Raw genomic sequence first — 17995 nt, 5'->3', positions numbered from 1 at the left:
CAAAACATAAACCAGTTTACAAAATTTATCCTGTCCAAATTCACCAAATCCATTCACTCTCAAAGAATTATGCTTGAAAAATTTAAAGAGACATCAAACAAATCTAGTCATTATCACACGCTGTTTCTGTCAACCAATTGTACATTATTGCATTCCAGGCAAATATTATAAAAGCAAGAACTCCAAAGTTAAATGCGTGCACATTTTGCTGATAACTCAGAATATGCAGCCATTTTCATCAAACCAACAATGTTAGTCTAGTCCCATCTGCCAAAAGATAACTAAATCACATTAACTTGAAAAGCATTTCAGCTTATTTGCTTAATCTATGAGTATTCTTTTATTTTTTTGTAAGAGATGGGCTCTCACTGTCACCTATGCTGGAGTGCAGTGGCCCAGTCATAGCTGACTGCAGCCTCAAAGTCCTGGGCTCAAGTGATCCTTCCACCTCAGTGTCCTGAGGAGCTTGGATTACAGGCACAAGCCATTGCACCTGGCAAGTACTCATTTATTTATAAAACAATTTGGAACTATAGACAATATATGAATAGATATGTAAACATATATGTACACAAAAATACAGACACAAATAAAGATCCTACAGCTTTCATTTTAAAACTTAGCCATGAGTTAAGTAAAACTCATTAGTTTCAAAAAACAATTTGATTCCAACTGCATTTCTGTAAATGGAACGGGCTGAAATTTATCTGTTCCACATGCCCGAAGCCTTTACTGAGCTTTAAAGAAAATAGGGTAGCAAATTTATACCTCAAGCACAGAAAGAATTTAAGCTTTTTTAAGAAGTCTTGGTGTGTCAGAAGAGGATTAAAATGGATATCAAGGTAACATACAGTCACAGGAATTTCTCACAGGATTTTACAAGAAAACACACAGACAAGTTCAGAAAAAATTTAGAAATGTTTCCAAAATAACCAGCTGAAAGAGTGAAAGAGGCAGGAGAAAGTGAAGGATAAAGGACAGGTGGCAAAAAGATTTTCTGAAAGAAAGACTGGAAGAAGACAGGAAGACAGGAAGAGTGGCAGAAAGGGGAATGAAGCCAGGAAGAGTGGCAGAAAGGGGAGTCTAGTGGAAGAAGTTTCTTCCAGAGGTTTTTTTCCAGCTTTAGTTTCAGGTTCACAAGCTCTAATCTCTCTTTCTATTTCATTAAGGCATTCACTCAATTTGGAATTATTTTCTCTCTCTCTCTCTCTCTGTGTCTCTCTCTTTTTTTTTTTTTGAGACAAGGTCTCACTTTGTCACCCAGGCTGGAGTGCAGTGGTGTGATCTCAGCTCATTGCAGTCTCCGCCTCCCTGGTTCAAGTGATTCTCATGCCTCAGCCTCACAAGTAGCTGGGACTAGAGGTGTGCACCACCATGCCCAGCTAAGTTTTGTATTTTTAGTAGAGATGGGATTTCACCATGTTTCCCAGGCTGGTCTCGAACTCCTGACCTCAAGTGATCCACTCACCTTGTCCTCCCAAAGTGCTGGGATTTTAGGTGTGAGCCATCACATCCAGCCTGGAATTATTTTCTCTTAAGGGAGGCTACAGTAGCCTTTTGATTCTGTTTAGAATTTTCTAAAGGACAAACTCAAATGCCCATCAATGATAGATAGATAAAGAAAATGTGATACATATTCACCATGGAATATTATGCAGCCATAAAAAGGAATGAGATCATGTCCTTTGCAGAGACATGGATGAAGCTGGAAACCATCATCCTCAGCTAACTAACCCAGGAATAGAAAACCAAACACCATATATTCTCATTCATAAGTGAGAGTTGATCAAAGAAAACACATGGACACAGGGAGGGGAACAACACACACTGGGGCCTGTTGGAAGGTAGGGGGCAAGGGGAGGGAGAGCATTAGGACAAATACCTAATGCATGCAGGGCTTAAAACCTAGATGATGGGTTGATAGGTGCAGCAAACCACCATGGCACATGTATACCTATATAACAAACCTGCATGTTCCGCACGTGTATCACTGAACTTAAATAAAAAATAAAAAGAAAATTAGAGTGCTTAGAACAGTATCTGGCATGTAGTGAGCACTCTGGAAGTGCTTGCTCTTGTAACATGTGGCAAACCACACTCTGACTCTGCCATTTATTAGTAGTGTAGTCTTGTGCAAATTACTTTACCTCTCTGAGCCTCAGTTTCCTCCTCTATAACATAGGAGTAACCCCACAGGACTTGTTGCAGAGGTTGAATAAAATTGAATGGATAATGTGTGGGAAATACTAAGCACAGTGCTTGGACTGAATAAATGTCCAATAAATACCAATTATTTTTATTTCTATTACTTTATTGTCACATTTCTCTTATCAGGTCTAGACTTGCACCTCTTCAATCCAGTTCATTCCTATTCATTCCTCAATGGCAGCAAAAGTGGTCTTTTTGAAAAGTAAGCAGCCTCAAAATGAATCTATAGTGACAGAAACACATCAGTGGTTGTCTGGAGCCAGGGTGGAGAGGAGGGATGATTAACTGCAAACAGGTACAAGGGAACTTTCTAGGATGAGAAAAACATTTTATATTTTGACTGGTGGTGGTTGTACAGGTGTATTCATATGACAAGACTCATCAGACTGTATACTTAGTTGGATGCATTTCTTTTAATACAAACTTTACCTCAATAATGTTGATTAGAAAAAACGGTAAGCAGCCTCCCTAGTCATCTATTACATTATTATATTTTCTTTTCTCCACAGCACTTATCAGTATATAAAATTATTTCATTCACTTTTTTATATGTCTATTGGCCAACCCCTCCCTCCATTAGAATATAAACTCTTTGAGGGTAAGGACTCTGTCTTATACCCCACTATAACTCTAGAATCTGGAACCACGTTTAGCACTTAGTAGGAGCCTGATAAACTCTTCTTGACAGACTGACTAATGATTAAAGTCCATTAATGGTTCTACCTCCAAATTATATATTGATTTTACCTATTATCATCATTCCTGCTAACACCATTTCAACTTAGGGCACTATCATCTCTTGCCTGGATTATGCAATGGCCTTCTTGCTTCCACCATTGCTCTTTCATTTCAGTCTCCACAGAGCCCCCCAGTGATCTTTTAAAATTATAAATCAGATCACATTACTCCCCTACTTTAAAAATGGAGATAAAAATGATTAAGAAGCTGAATAAATGAACAAGAAAAGGCAATTCAAAACTCCAGGAAAATACAAAAGTTATGTAAGAAAGGTCATGGTCCTAATATGAAATCAACCAAAATGTAACTCTGGAGCATATATGAATCTCAGCTCATAAGTTCAAAAAATACCTCAGCTATTAATGATGAGGTGGAGAGATGGCCCTCAGACCAAAAAATTAAGACTTTTATCTTCTAAAAGTTGCCACTTTAGTGTCTTCTGTTCCAGTCTACATGCCCTTTATATCTAGCAAATTTCTACTACCTTCCTGCCATGGTGGGACACATGAGTCTCCTGTGAGGTCATCTGGAGCCTCGGCTGCCTAAACGTACAAGGTAGCTGTGACTCTTGAGTCTTGTCACCTCGCCATGGTGTGACCCCACGGTGCTTCCAGAAAGTGAGCCCTGGTCCCTCCTTTTCTGGGAACCCCAAACATCACCTTCTTCTCTAATCAGAGTGAATCTCTTTGTCATAGGGGAAAGTCTGTGTTTCTCTGAGTCATTTGATACACCCATAAGTCACATTCTGTTTTACTTCTTTCCCCAAACTCTATAATTTTTCTAAATATATAGGGTTGGGGGAGACTAAAGCTGGAGAAAGTGCAGGAAATTTGTATGTTTTATCCCATCAAACATCTCACCCTAGGTCAAGAAGTACCAAATTGGCTATCCATTTGAATGGAAGAAGGGGACATAGAAAAACAGGGAGGAATGAAAAAGTGTAAATCATCATCTCAAAATATTACCTAGCCAATTTCCCCTTAGTAAATTTTTGTGTCTTCAGAAAATTTATTTTTGACCTTTGTTCAACCCTCTCAAGAGCACAATGTCTGAGTTTTGCATTTTCCAAGGTGGTAGGCATTGTGACTGATTTCCCAACATCCCATCTGTCCCGTGATTAATCTAAGCAATTCATGGCAATTTACCTCTTTGTCAGGGGTGGACAAGCTTAAACCAATTTGGGCCAATGAGATTCAAGGAGACGCGTGATGAGGGCTCTAGGAAAGAAACTTCTTCAATCTTGAATGCTGTGGAAAGGCAGGATCTTTCTTCTTCTTTAAGTTGTGAATGAGGAAATGTAGAGTTCCCTTTGCCTGGCAGTCACACCACAATAACAAAGGGTAAAGCTAAAACTGTGGGTAGCAGAGCAAAGAAGTAGAAAGAGCCTACAGCCTCAATGCCATCATTCAGCCACTGAGCCCTGCCCTCACTCTTCATTGTCTAAGCCAGTTGGTTTTTCTGTTACTTGTGAGTTGGCTTTTCTGTTACTTGTTGTTGAGTGCATTCTATCTGATTTAGAATTTGGTGCCAGGAATAGAAGTGCTAAAACTGTAGTGAGTTGCATGGTAGCTCCCCAGAGATATATCTATAAGCTAACCCCTGGAACCTGTGAGTGTTACCTTATTTGGAAAGAGTCTTTGCAGATATACCTGGATTATATTTTATTATTTTCAGATGTTTAAGAGACCCAAATTAAAGATATTTTAGTTAAAAAAATAACATTTGACCTTTATTACATGACCATTTATCAAGATCAAAGAAAGTCTTTTCAATAGAACTTCATATGACCCAGGAGTTTAAGTCTTTTTTTAAAAAATTAGTTCAATGACTTATTTGACAGTGTTACTAACTTCAGAAATGGATTTTCCTATAACTGAAAAAGAATCCTGGTCTGGGAGTCTGAACGCCTCATTTCTATCCTTGTCTTAGTTACTAAGCTGGGGGCTTAGGTAGGTCACTTCCCCCTCTGAGTGTTAAGTTACTTATTCTATGGAATAAGTGGCTCCCAATTGCTCAGGTGCATCAGAATCTTCTAGGTCCTTGTTACAAATACATACTTCTGGGTCTTGTCTCAGTCCTACTGAATCAGATTTTCTAATATTGTTGCAGGAGTCTGTATTTTTTAATTAACTGGGTGATTACAAGGTACAGCCAGTGTTTTGAAGTATTGGATGAACACTTCCAGGGTCCTTCATAGCTCTAAAAATTTGTATTCTGATTTCTATTCCTTCTATCATTGTTTGTCCTAACTAAGCTACTAGATATTGTGCTAAAACAAAGCAAAGCAAAACACAAAATAAACAATAAATAACCAAGACCATGGTTTAATCATCTTTATATTCCCCCGGCACCTACAAAGTGCCTGGTAGGTAGTAGGTGCTCAATAAATATTTGAAAAATTACTCAATGGTGATTAAATAAATGAATGTTATTTCATGTGGATCCCAATCACCTATAGATAGAAGAATCTAAAAAGAGAGAAAATATTTTAAACTTTTGTCTGATGTAATCTTGCACTCCCTATCTGCCCTACTAGGTACTTCAGTGATGGGTTATGTGAATGAAGTCATGCATATTGAGGGACCCAGTAGGAAGGTGGTTAGATTCTCCTGGAGGCAAGATTATCCCACAGTATTTCTCAGTGGCAGTGATAACTGAAAGGGGCTCATGATTCCTCAGGAGCTGGTTTTCTTCTCCATGACTTTTCCAAGACCAGAAAAAGCCATATCCTGACTGGGTGACAGATGTCCTTGGAGCCATTGCTGCAGATCGCTGAACTTGCAAACACCACCTCAGGTTTCTGTGTGGTCCCAGAGGGTGGGAAGAGGCATTCATCTTCTGTTAGAAGTTACTGGTAAATTCGACAGCAGTGGGTGTCAGCTGAGCCAAGCGTCCTTTGCAGCCAGTGTCCCCAGGATATCTGATACCACCTTTTGTGACCCCACAGTCCTTCCTTCCACCCCCACTTCTAGGCTCCACTGACCCATTGAGCCTCCCCAGTTTAGACACTGTCCGCTGGCCTTGGAAGGTACCGGCTCAGGATGAAATCTGTCACAGGGGTGGGCAATTTAGCCAGGGGGATGTAGAGGAGTTTGGCATCCAGGCCAGGGTTGTAGCGGATGCGAGGGCTCCGGGAAACAATAGCATGCTCCATGCTGTTGATGACATCTCTGACTCTGGGCTCTGCCACCTGCATTATGTTTTTTAACTTGTCAGTATCTGTTTGAGGGCAGAGAGTGGAAAAAGGCTCTGTTATTCTTCATAAAAGATGATTTCTTCTGAATTCTGTCCAACTACCCTTTCCACGAGACCCCTGATCTAACATTTCAGACAGGTCTGCCACACCCTCCAGGTGGTCCCTTATACAAACACACATTTATAAGACTATTATAAATAATCTTAGCCTGGCCAACATAGTGAAACCCCATCTCTACTAAAAATATGAAAATTAGCCGGGCATGGTGGCACATGCCTGTAATCCCAGCTACTCAGGAGGCTGAGATACTGAATCACTTGAACCCAGGAGGCAGAGGTTTTAGTGAGCCGAGATCACACCATTGCGCTCAAGCCTGGGCAACAGAATGATACGCTGTCTCAAAATAAATAAATAAATAAAGCATCAATCTTATTTATCTTCCTGAATTCAACAATTGTGCATTGATTTCCTACTATTGCATTAGACTGGTGATGAGAAGAACTGTGAGCATTCTTAAAACTGTGCCACTTATTAGTTATATTACCTTGAGCTTAAACTTTTATTATCTGTAAAATGGAGATAATACTATCTTTCCTGAAGGTTGGGCATAGTGGCTCGGGCCTGTAATCTCAGTACTTTGGGAGGCCAAGCCAGGTCAATCACCTGAGGGCAGGAGTTTGAGACCAGCCTGGCCAATGTGGTGACATCTCCTCTCTACTAAAAATACAAAAATTAGCCGGGCATGGTGACACGTGCCTGTAATCGCAGCTACTAGGGAGGCTGAGGCATGAGAATCACTTGAACTCAGGAGGAGGAGGTTGCAGTGACCCAAGATCGCACCACTGCATTCCAGCCTGGGCAAGAGTGAGACTCCATCTCAGAAAAAAAAAAAAAAAAGTCTGTCCTGGAGAATACCAAAAGATGATTAATAGCAGGGTAGACACTGGGGGAGTACAGAATAGCAAACATGATGGGAAGACAGCCTTTTTTTTTTTCCTTCTATGTACTTCCTAGGGTTCCCACATTTAAACAAAAACATGCAGGAGAAAATATTATTTAAAAATAGTAATACTGCCCCTACCTTGGTCATAAGATCATTGGCCATTGTGGACTCAAACAATTTAAGGAATAGACAAGCACCTCGTGGGGCCCTCACAAATGTGAGGGGCTGTTCTGTTTGCATTGGCACCCAGGAGTGGAGATGGGGACAGAGACCCCAGGTGGTACAAGTCTGCCAAAGCTCATGACATAAATAGGAGAAGGGCCACACCACACACCCACCAGGCCCTCATGTGCATCCTCACCCCAGGACAGAGGGATTCATGCTTCACTGAGAGCCCTGAGGACTCCAGAGAAAATGGTGCTTCAAAGTCAGACTGCCCTGATGAGGGATGAAAACTTGAAAATGGAGAGGAAGCCAAAGCTGCCCTGACTTTGAGAATGGTCCAGGCAGGCAAGGAATTCACCCACTCGGGGCCAGGATCCTTGTGGGTGGTTGGTGAGAATGGGGCAGTGTCACTTCAGTCCCCTTTGCCCCAGACTCTGAGAAACTCCATTTTCTGTTTCCTGGAAAGAAAACTGATGCAGGGAAAAAGCCAAACTACATTTTGGGATCTCAACAAGAGCCACACTAACTTAAAGCCAGACTGTCCATAAGGCAGTAATGTCTTGGGAAACCACACCCTGACCTCTGACCATAGAGCTGGCACAGAGGCCACCAGCAGCAGGACTGAGGGCCGAAGGAATCGTTCAGGATGCCCAAGGGGCTGTCTCTGCCACCTCGGAGCCAGGGAAACCTTTGTGGGCTGAGGAGGTGGAGCAAGCTGACATGGTGAGATGGGCTGGGGACTGGGTTCTGAGAGGTGGAGAGGGCTTACATAGGCAGTGGGGTGGAAGAAGTTACCCCACACATGGGAAAGGGTATAAGGCACCTGCTTTCGTTGTTTTCTCAAATAGATATTAGCTGCCATTCAGTGCTGGGCACCCTGCTAGGCATGGAGTGGGAAGGGAGACTGAAGGACCCATCCGGCCTTGTCACTCTCCTTCACAGTGAGGAAGGACATAGGCTTTGGAGTTGGGCACCTGGGAAAACGTTTTTGTTATTGGGAGAATTAAGCAAGATAAAGTCTATAAAGTATCAGGCCTGCTCCTAGGGGTTACAAGCCAGGGGCCTGTTTGGTCAGCCACAGCAACTTGCTGAGTTTGTACCCAGTGATGCTCTAGGACTACTACTAAATATCTCTCCTGTCTGTCACACAGCCACCCCCCCACCACCAGAACCACCATGACTTAGAACTTCATGTCTTTATCATTCCTTCACTGGGTTTCTGCAGTAGTCTCCCAGGTGGCCTTTTTATCCTTCCCACAGTGACACAAATCTGATCTGCCGTTTCAGAGCCATTTACAAGGCTCTCTAATGCCTTTAGGATAAGAGCCATGCTCCTTAGTATAGCAATCAAAGCATTTTATGATCTGACTCCTAATCTCTCCCTTCCTCAATCACCACCCACAGCACTCCTGCCAGACTATAATGGCAATGGCAAAGGTTTGTTCAGCTCTTACTGTGGCAGAGCTGAGTATTTTGCATTTCTGTTTAAATCTCCTAACAATCCATGAGAGAGGAATTGTACTTTATAAATGGATAAACAAGTTTGGAGAGCTGTACAACATGATTAGGGGGACTGCTGGAATACAAGCCTAAATCTGCACTACCTCTAAAAGCATACAATGCTATGTCAGGTCACCAAAATGTTGCTCACACCCTTCCTCTTGTGTAAAACATCCACCATCTCTTTCCCTGTTGGTATACTCCTATTCATCCTTCAAAACTCACTGAGGCATTAACTGTCACCTCTGTAAGGCTTCTGTGACAGCGGAGTGAAGTCTGCACTGCTGCTTGTTTTGTACGCATGTCCATTATTGCAAGATTCTTCATGTGGTGCTGTATTTACTTTCACATCTTCCCTGCTAGTTTCCCGGAGACTGTCTCATCTCTGTATCCCAATAAACACTGGGCAACTGAAGCGAAAATTCTGGTATAACCACTTGGGAAAACGTTTATCTAAGTGTAGTTGACCACTGCCTGAAAATTTTCCTCTGAAATTATGGTGTGGACTACAGGTGAATTGGCCTAACATATTTTATAAGCCCAATCCTTACTATTCTTTAGGATAACAATACCAGTTTCTGGACAAGGTTTTCAGAGGAGTTTGCCTTTATACATATTCTTCCATGAACCACACTAAAGATGCTACAATCACTCTTCACCCTGAGTGCTTACTTAGAAAATGACTTTGTGAGGTTTCCAGACACTGGCTGAATTCACTTTGCCCCAGCCTCAGAGCAGCTCCACAAATAATTTGAACTACTCTTTGCTAAGAATGATCACACAGAGGATAAATATTCTTCCCCCCACACACTAACATCTACTCTCCTTGCTCCCAACGGCAGCACATTTCCCTTTGGGGACCTATGCCTCCCCAACACCGTGTCCATTGGTCTGGGCAGAGCACGTGGCCCAGCCTGAGCCAATCACACCTTCACATTCCCCTGGGCACAGTGACTGGTTTAGGGTTGGGTGCATCTTGTAGTCCCCTATGATGTGGCCACCATAGGTCCACCAAGTCAGAGTGTACATTAGGACTTTTGGGAGAGGTACTGGAAAGAACTCTCCTATTTTCCCAGCAGACCTCACCCTAGGTGGAGGTGAAGAGATGCTGCAGTTATGCGGCTCCCACAGGGGAGAGAGCTTAGAGATTGGAGTCAACGCAAAAGAAGCAGAGCCAAGAAATGGGTGAAACCAGGTCCTAGCAACATCATTTGCAGTCTGGGTCAGGTTGTACCTGAAGCTTATCTTGCTCAACTTTTTAGTCAGGTGAGGCAAGAAATTCCTTTTCTGCTTAATTAGCACTGGATCTTCTGTCACTGAGTAAGTCCCAACTAATGTAAATCCTTAGACATTTTCTTCTCACAGAATCCTAACATGTCTAGCACTAAGAGATGAATTTACCTAAGGGGTACCCCAAACATTTTTCCCTGAGGCTTCCCTAAATCAATGAATGAATGACACCTCCATCCACCATATTCTTCAAGCTGTAAAGCTAGCACTCACCCTTGATGGCTTCCTCTCCCTCACCCCTTAATCCTCAGTGTGCTTTGATGCTCTAATTTATTCTGTATACTGCAGCTACCTCCCATTGCTTCCCACCTGCTGGTTTCTTTAAAGTTCCTCAAATGGAGTTTTCTGCCTCAGAGCCTTCCTGCAGAAAAAAAGTCCCTTCTTTCCCCTTCCCAGCAACACCTAACTCTTATTCCTCCTCAAAGTCAACTCAGAGAAGCTCTCCCCTTCACCACAACCTGAATTGGGACCCCAACTTCCCACTTCGTTCTTCTTTCACAACCCTGTTTCTCCTCTGTTGCACTTATCCACATCTACCATAAACACATGTGTTTTTATTAATGTTTGTCTCCCCTACTGGGCCATAAGCTAGAGGCAGTGAGGGGCAGGCACACCGCTATGTCCGTTCCAGCTCTCCAGCCCCACACATGCTTGGGACATGGCAGCCTTGCATGTTTTGTATTACTGATTCAAAACAAAAATAAAAAACAAAAATGCAATAAAGTGTGTATGTATTAAGTGAAAAAAATGGCTGTCTTGGCTTTGTGCTCTGTTGACGTATGATGTCCAGCAGACAACTTTCGCAGCACAAAGTTTTGGGGCAGCAGGATAAACAGCTGCCATGTCCCACCTCTACCCTCCAAAAACACCAATGATTCACAGGAGACCCTCAGCTCAGGGAGAGAAAGAGAGCTGCCTAGAGACCCTCTCTTTTAAATCCCCATGTGCTCATTTTCTTCTTTATTAACAAGCACTCGAATGTGCAAAGCACTTCACACATACTAACCCTCATAGCAACCCCATGAAGGAGGCACTATCTATCTTTAGCTCCATTTTGTAAATGAGAAAACTCAGGCATGGGAAAACTAGGTAATAGTCCCAAAGTCTCCTAGCTGGTAAGTAGTACAGCCAGGATTTGAACCCAGGCAGTCTGGCTCCAGCAGCCATGCTCTTGATCTCTTCACTATATTTATCTCAGTACATTTTCACCTGATTCCCCTGCATCATGCTGCTGTGTGGGCAGGTGCCAGGAGTGGGCCGAATTGCTCTTAACTCCCCGCACCGCTCCAGCAGTGATGATTCTGCCGCCTGCTGTCTATTCTCAAACCCCAGCTCTGCCGCTGTGTGACCTTGGGTCCTGAACTCCTCTGCATTTTGTCTCACCATCTGTAAATGGAAAGCCAGCTAATGACCCCAAGACCCACTCGCCCCCCCTTAGAGACCCCTCCCCTGCCTCAGGAACTTACAGTTACGGAAATACTCCTCTCCATAGCTGTCCCGGGTCTCCTGAGGCAGCCTCTCCCAAAGCTTTCGCATGCGTGACTCCAGGTTCTCCTTGCCCAGAATGGCTGTCCGGTAGTTCCCTGGCTCAATGATGCAGACCTTTACCCCAAAGTAGTGGAGCTCACGCCTGGGAAAGAAGAGTTGTGCTCAGTCTGGGTCTCAAGATGACAATCATCAGGGAGAGTCACCTCTGGATGGGCTTGTCTTTCAGGAACCTAGAGATGCCTCCCTCACCCCCTGTGCATGGCCCTGGCATTGCCTTTATGCAATAAGCCCTTCCTTAGGTACTCAGCCTTTTCCCAGACTGGCCCAGCAGTCTCTGGGCAATTTGCATTAGGCATAACCGGCGGGAAGAAGTCAATAGAGAATCTAGGCCAAGCCTTACCTCCCACCAGGTCCCTCCCATTAGCAACTCCTCACTCAACACCCACATGGTGAAGGGTGTGGGTCTACACAAGACCTGCATGCTCCTCTAAAGACCTCCAGAGGGGACCTCTGCCTCCAGGCCTGTCTGTCTTATGGGGGACTCTCCCTCCTCCTCTCACAGGCCCAAACAGGGTTTCACTCACCCTGGTGCTGCTCAAGGGAAGGCCCACCTGATGCCTCGTATTTCCACCCTACCTCTTCTCCTCATACCTTCTCTTGGTCCTTGGAGAAGGCACCTTGAGGTCTAACCTTCCTTCTGCTATTGTGTTAGCTTCCTGTCTGCAGAATTCCCCTGCCCACAAGCTGTCACTCCCAACCCTCTCTAACCCCCGGGATTTCTACCTGGAGTGGTTTAGTACCAGGGCCCACTTACCTGATGCTGTCAGAGAAGGCCTCAACGCCAAACTTGGAGACGCAGTAGCCACCACCAATGACGGCCACAAGACCACCACAGCTGGACATGTTGATAACCCTGCCCCGGGCTCTCTTGACCATGGGCAGCATGTGAAGGGTCACTTCGATCAGTCCCACCAGGTTCACATTAATCACCTTCACAAAGTCCTCCTTGGTCAGCCATTCGTTGGGACCACTGGGCAGGCCCACACCAGCATTGTTCACCAGGGCCCAGAGGCCTGGGGGTGAGATGGAGAACCACATAGAAATCATCAGGGGGCCTGGGAAAGAACCAAGGTTTGCTCCCCACTGGCTCAGTGCCTTCAAGGATGGTTGAGCAGGTGCACAAGACACAACCCAGTCAGGCTATAACATAAAAGAAAGGTGTATCTTTTACTAATTCATTTTCCCTGAAGGGACACTTTTTCCCAATTCAAGTAAAGTCTGCCGACTAGCTGGCGCTCTGTGCCAGCTACAATCAAGGTGTTAGCTAACAGCATTTCAGCTATAAGCGTTGGGATAAGAGTTTCATTTTCATACCAATGAATTAGTGTTTAGATCCCTTCCCCATCATGCTTCTCTCTCTCTATTCACTTAAGTATAACCAACTGCATTTCACATACTACCAAAATCAATCCATTCATTCATTCATCCATCTTTACACATTTATTCATGCATGTATCTAGTCTGTGACAATTGTAGGGTGAAGGAGGCCAGGTGCAGTGACCCACACCTGTAATCACAACCCTTTGGGAGGCTGAGGTGGGAGGATCACTTGAGGCCAGGAGTTTGAGACCAGCCTGAGCAACAGAGTGAGACTCCCGTCTCTACAAAAAAGAAAAAAAAATTAGTCAGGTATGGTGGTATGCACCTGTAGTTCTAGCTACTGGGAGGCTGAGGTGGGAGAATCACTTGAGCCCAGGTTACAGGTTACCTTGTTCAAGGTTACAGTGAGCTATAATGGTGCCATTGCACTCCAGCCTGGGTGACAGAGTGAGACCCTGTCTCTGAAAATAAAATGAAATAAAATGATATGAAATAAAATAAAGTAAAATACAGGGCAAAGGAGACATAAAATGAACAACACAGCATTTTATCCCTCCAGGAACTCACAAGCCTAGAAGGAAATAATAATATTTATAAATAAATAAATATATAAATTATTTAAATAAAATAATTATGGAAAATGTGATGAGGACTGTCTTTGAGATATTTCAATTAGGTTGGTACAAATGGAAAGAAATAATGCTAAGTGTGATCATTCAACTTTGCAGGGGCCCAGGGTTGAAGAGCGTCAGGTCCAGTCCTGGTTTTACCTCCAGCCTTGAACAAGTCACTTCCTTCTCTGGGCTTCAGACTCTTCGTCAGATTGGACTAAAACATTTGCTTCCAGACTGTATTTTGCAAGCCTTCTAGCAGGAGGAAAATGCAGGAGAAGCTCTCCTTTCATTTGTTTTACATATTGGAGTTCCAAAAAAATTCCACCAGAGGGAGGGTGATGCTAAAGACACACTGGAGACCCCTCTAAACACTGCTCAAGGACCCCTTCCAGCTCCTTCATGCAAGGATTCCCCAAGCCCTACTGCCCTGGAGATTCCCCTGACAGCGCCAGCCTCAGCAGCCCCAGGATACTCTGCAGGCGCATCCCACTGTCTCCTGAGGGCAGGTCTCAACACAAACATAAATCCTAGTCCACCCCTCCCTCTAGGGCCGGGGTGCCCACCGAAGCCATGCCCCTACCCAATCTCCCTGCCTTTGTGCATTCAGGAGCAATGAGAAAGCACACAAGAACTTCCTCTCCCATCCCCCTACCCACCCCAGTTCCCGGTGCTTCTTAGGCAAGGATATTGCCCAGTGGCTTAGGCAAAATAATGGTCCCCCAAAGATGTCGCCAGCCTCATTATCTCTGGAACCTGTGAATCTGCTGGATTACATGGGAAAGGGGAATTAAGGTTTCAGGTGGAATGGAGGTTGCTAATCAATTGTCCTTAAAGTTAGGGAGGAAGTTAACACAGGGAAATTATCCTGGATTAAACTGGTGAGCCCAATATAATCACGAGTCCTTCTAAGTGGAAGGAGGCAGAAACCAGAGAATCAGAGAGATTGAGAAAAGTGTGAAAAAGACTGGGCTCAACATTGCAGGCCTTGAAGATGGAGGTAGCAGGCCAGGAGCCAGGGGATGTCAGCTGCCTCTGGAAGCTGGAAAAGGCAGAGACGGATTCTCCTCTACAGCCTCCAGAAGGAACACAGTTCTGCTGACTGATTTTAGATCAGTGAGGCCCATTTCGGACATTACTCCTCCGGAACTACAAGATAATATGTTTGTATTGTCTTCAGACTGTACAGTTGTGTTGTTACAACAGCAACAGGAAACTAACATGCTAAGTGAGGTATTAAGGCAAGTGGCTCAAGGCTGAATGTAGGGAACTGGTTGAGACAGCCTGCTGAAGACAGAGGCTCACTCTTGCTGAATTACTAATTAATTAGCTCACTCGAAAACTATTTATTGAGTACCTTACTAGGTGCCAGACATTATTCTAGGTACTAAGGATGCACAGTAAATAAAAGGGACAAAAATCCTTGTCCCCAGGAAGCTTTATTCTAGGAGAAAACAGACAATAAATAAGTAAAATCTATTGTACATTGACTAGTGATAAGTGCTAAGGAGAAGAATCAAGCAGGGAATTACTGTCTGGATCCCCCTGGCTCCAGGGTTCTGTTGCCCTGACCTGTGCATGGGCTCCAGACTAGTTCCTTTAGGAGGGAGGACTTCCTCTAGTCTGCTGCTTCTGCAACCCAGCCATCCTGTTCCTCCTGTTCCTGGGCCCACACCCTGTGTGCTGCAAGTGCATGACGCAGGTCCCCATGCAGTCCTGGGCCAGCCCCAGTCCACAGCTTCCTTTCCCGATAGGAACAGCCACTCTGACGTACATACTTGCCCTGAAGTCAAACCAACACCCACCATGATGTCAAGAAGAGACCAGATCTCTTTCTCCCCTGCCTGACATAGTCAAGGAGAGAAACTGCACCCCGTCATGGGATCCAACCTCCTGTCTCATTCCCCCTCCCCCTTATTCTGATCCCAACAAGAAATGTGCTTATATTTCCCCAGGAGCTGATGGTTAGGACTGCTGAAACCTCAGAGAGGCACATCCAATTTTTTTTTTTTTTTTTTTTTTGAGATGGAGTCTCACTGTCACCAGGCTGGAGTGCAGTGGTGCAATCTTGGCTTACTGCAACCTCCGCCTCCAGGGTTCAAGTGACGCTCCTGCCTCGGCCTCCCGAGTAGCTGGGATCACAGGCATATGCCACCACATCCAGGAAATTTTTGTATTTTTTAGTAGAAATGGGTTTCACCATGTTGGCCGGGATGGTCTCCATCTCTTGACCTCATGATATTCCCGCCTCGGACTTCCAAAGTGCTGGATTTATAGGCATGAGCCAACATGCCCAGCCAGGCATGTCCATTTTTAGAGGTTTGGACACACAGAACACATCTTCCCCCCTCACTTCCTATTGAGACCTCTTTCCTGTCTCTGAGTTTCCAGGACAGAAAACTTCCTTGGGAAATCACCCCTTCCTGTGAACAGGCCAAACCATGCAGTGGCTTCCAACCAGATTGAAGCAGGAGCCTTTCCTGTGTCACCCCTCCCACCCCATCTGGACATCAGGGTCTCTGATACTGTCAGATGCTTCGGGAGAGAGGAAGAGGAAGAAGGAGAAACCAAGAAAGTCAAAGAATGTAATTCGCCCCACCTTGCTCGCCCACTTGGTCCCTCAACCACTGGGCCGCCGCCTTGATGCTTTCACTCTTGGTGACATCCAGTAGGGTGGTCTGCAGCCGATAGGAGGTATCCTGCTGAAGTTTCTGGGCTCCCTCCTCAGTGAAGCAAGCAGCCAGCACCCGCATGCCCCGATCAACTAGCTGTTTGGCCAGCAGGTTCCCGAAGCCAGAGTCACAGCCTGTGATAAAGACGTACTTCTCCGAGAGGTTGCCAACCAGATTGCAGTTCTTGAACCAGCGGTACATAAATGAGAGGTCTGTGAGGGCCGCCATAGGGCAGGAGAATGTGATGGCCAAGAGGGAGTGGGCTCAGGAGACAGCAGGAGGAAGCTGGTCCTCTGAGCCCTAGCAGGCAGTCTACAGGAAACCACCTGGAAGAAGAACTCTCCTCCCTCCCACAGCTTGCAGCAAATCTAGGTCCCTGGGTGAGCCACGCTGTAATTTTTATAGGTGGATGCATCACCACAGCAATTAGCTCAGATGCAAGAAATTCAAGTCCAACCTGAAGCCTTGTCACCTCTGACAGCCCTGGTGGCTGCCTCCTTCTCTCCCCCTGCCCTGATGGGTAAAGCTGCCAAGAATGGGAAAGAATCCACTGGCAATGTTGGTGATGAGTGGTGGTTCACCCAGGTGGTGTAAGGGAGGCAAATGAAAAAGGAGGACTCACCCCAGACAGCTCCCCTAGAAATCCTGTCACCACCCTACCCCCAACCCAGCCTAGGGATTTTGGTCTCCAGAGATCAAAATCTTTTGTAATGAGTGTAGGTATGTAAATAAGTTTAAGTTTTATTTTCAGGGAAAATACTCAAGACAAATTTATTAATGTAAAACAAACAACATTAGTTCTGTACCTTCCAAACCCCAAGAGAAACAAGTTGCAGGTCGTCAGCTTTCTGGAATTCTTAGGTAAGTCTCCACCAGGAGAGAGGAGAAAAGCAATGGATTTCTCCTAAGGTGGATGTACCTCCACTGTCCTGAGGCTGGAGGCAGCAGGGCTCTCCTATAGGGGAGGCTGGTGATGTGAAACTTAGCCACCAGAAAGCAGAAAGACCTGGGGGACTCAGGCCTGACACCCCCTGGGGATGATACTTAGGCCCTGGGCAAGATGATGAGGTGGGATCATGAGTTCACTGGGCAGCTGAGGGAATTGTCTGGGCAGAGGCCTTGACTGTAAGAGGGGATGAGATATAGGAGGAGCAGAGAACTGGGGCCAGAGACAGAAAATTCTCTGGGTCAGGACTTGGAGGAGAAGAAGAGAGTCTAGGCAATTTAGCAAATAATTTACAGAAAGCTAAGAGGGAAGGTGGTAAAGGAAAGGAAATAAGGAAACCAGAGGTGTGAGTAGTGAGGGGCCACACCCAGAATTTCATAAGATGCAGGGGAATGATGCTGGAGCCTCCTGTGATTCTTTGGATCAACATCTAGGGTCACTATCCCTTGGGATGAGCCTGGTCCCAGCTCACACCTTCATGGCTTAGAGAGTCTGATACAGAAATGGGACCACAAAGTTCTCTAGTGTGAAGGAACAAAGGATGTATCTCTGTGATCCACCATTTGCCAAGTCTGATGAGTGTAGAATCACATAAAGCAGGTGTCACCTTGGGAAAGCCCTGCAGGGTTTGGCCATTCCTTAACAAAGTAGTGGAGGGGGGCAGATTATGAACCCACCCTTGAAGAGCAGACCCAAAACTTATAGGGGATGGAAGTGGAAAATGGTAGAAAGCAAACCGCACCTACTTCATAACCACCTCGAGGCAGAGCACCTCCTGTGTGGGATCTGGGAACCATCTCCCAGTGTCTGTCTGCCTCCTGGGTGAATGAACAGAGAAGTCTTGGCTGGGAGAGGTCA

General features: G+C 45.0%; 1 protein-coding gene across 1 annotated transcript; it reads right to left on the bottom strand.

The window, feature by feature from the left end:
* Window positions 1–2717: 2717 nt before the first annotated feature.
* LOC105474126 (short chain dehydrogenase/reductase family 9C member 7) lies at window positions 2718–17236 on the bottom strand. Its single transcript, XM_024790482.2, has 4 exons — window positions 16119–17236; window positions 12343–12601; window positions 11507–11670; window positions 2718–6165 (listed from the first exon to the last, which is right to left on the bottom strand). The coding sequence occupies exons 1-4, from the start codon at window positions 16417–16419 to the stop codon at window positions 5948–5950; spliced, it is 942 nt and encodes a 313-aa protein (XP_024646250.1). The 5' UTR covers window positions 16420–17236; the 3' UTR covers window positions 2718–5947.
* Window positions 17237–17995: the final 759 nt, after the last annotated feature.

Source organism: Macaca nemestrina, chromosome 10, assembly GCF_043159975.1.
Source record: "Macaca nemestrina isolate mMacNem1 chromosome 10, mMacNem.hap1, whole genome shotgun sequence".
NCBI classification, from domain to species: Eukaryota; Metazoa; Chordata; class Mammalia; order Primates; family Cercopithecidae; genus Macaca; species Macaca nemestrina.
Note: the sequence above shows the minus strand (reverse complement) of the source record. Positions and strands in the feature narration are given on the sequence as shown.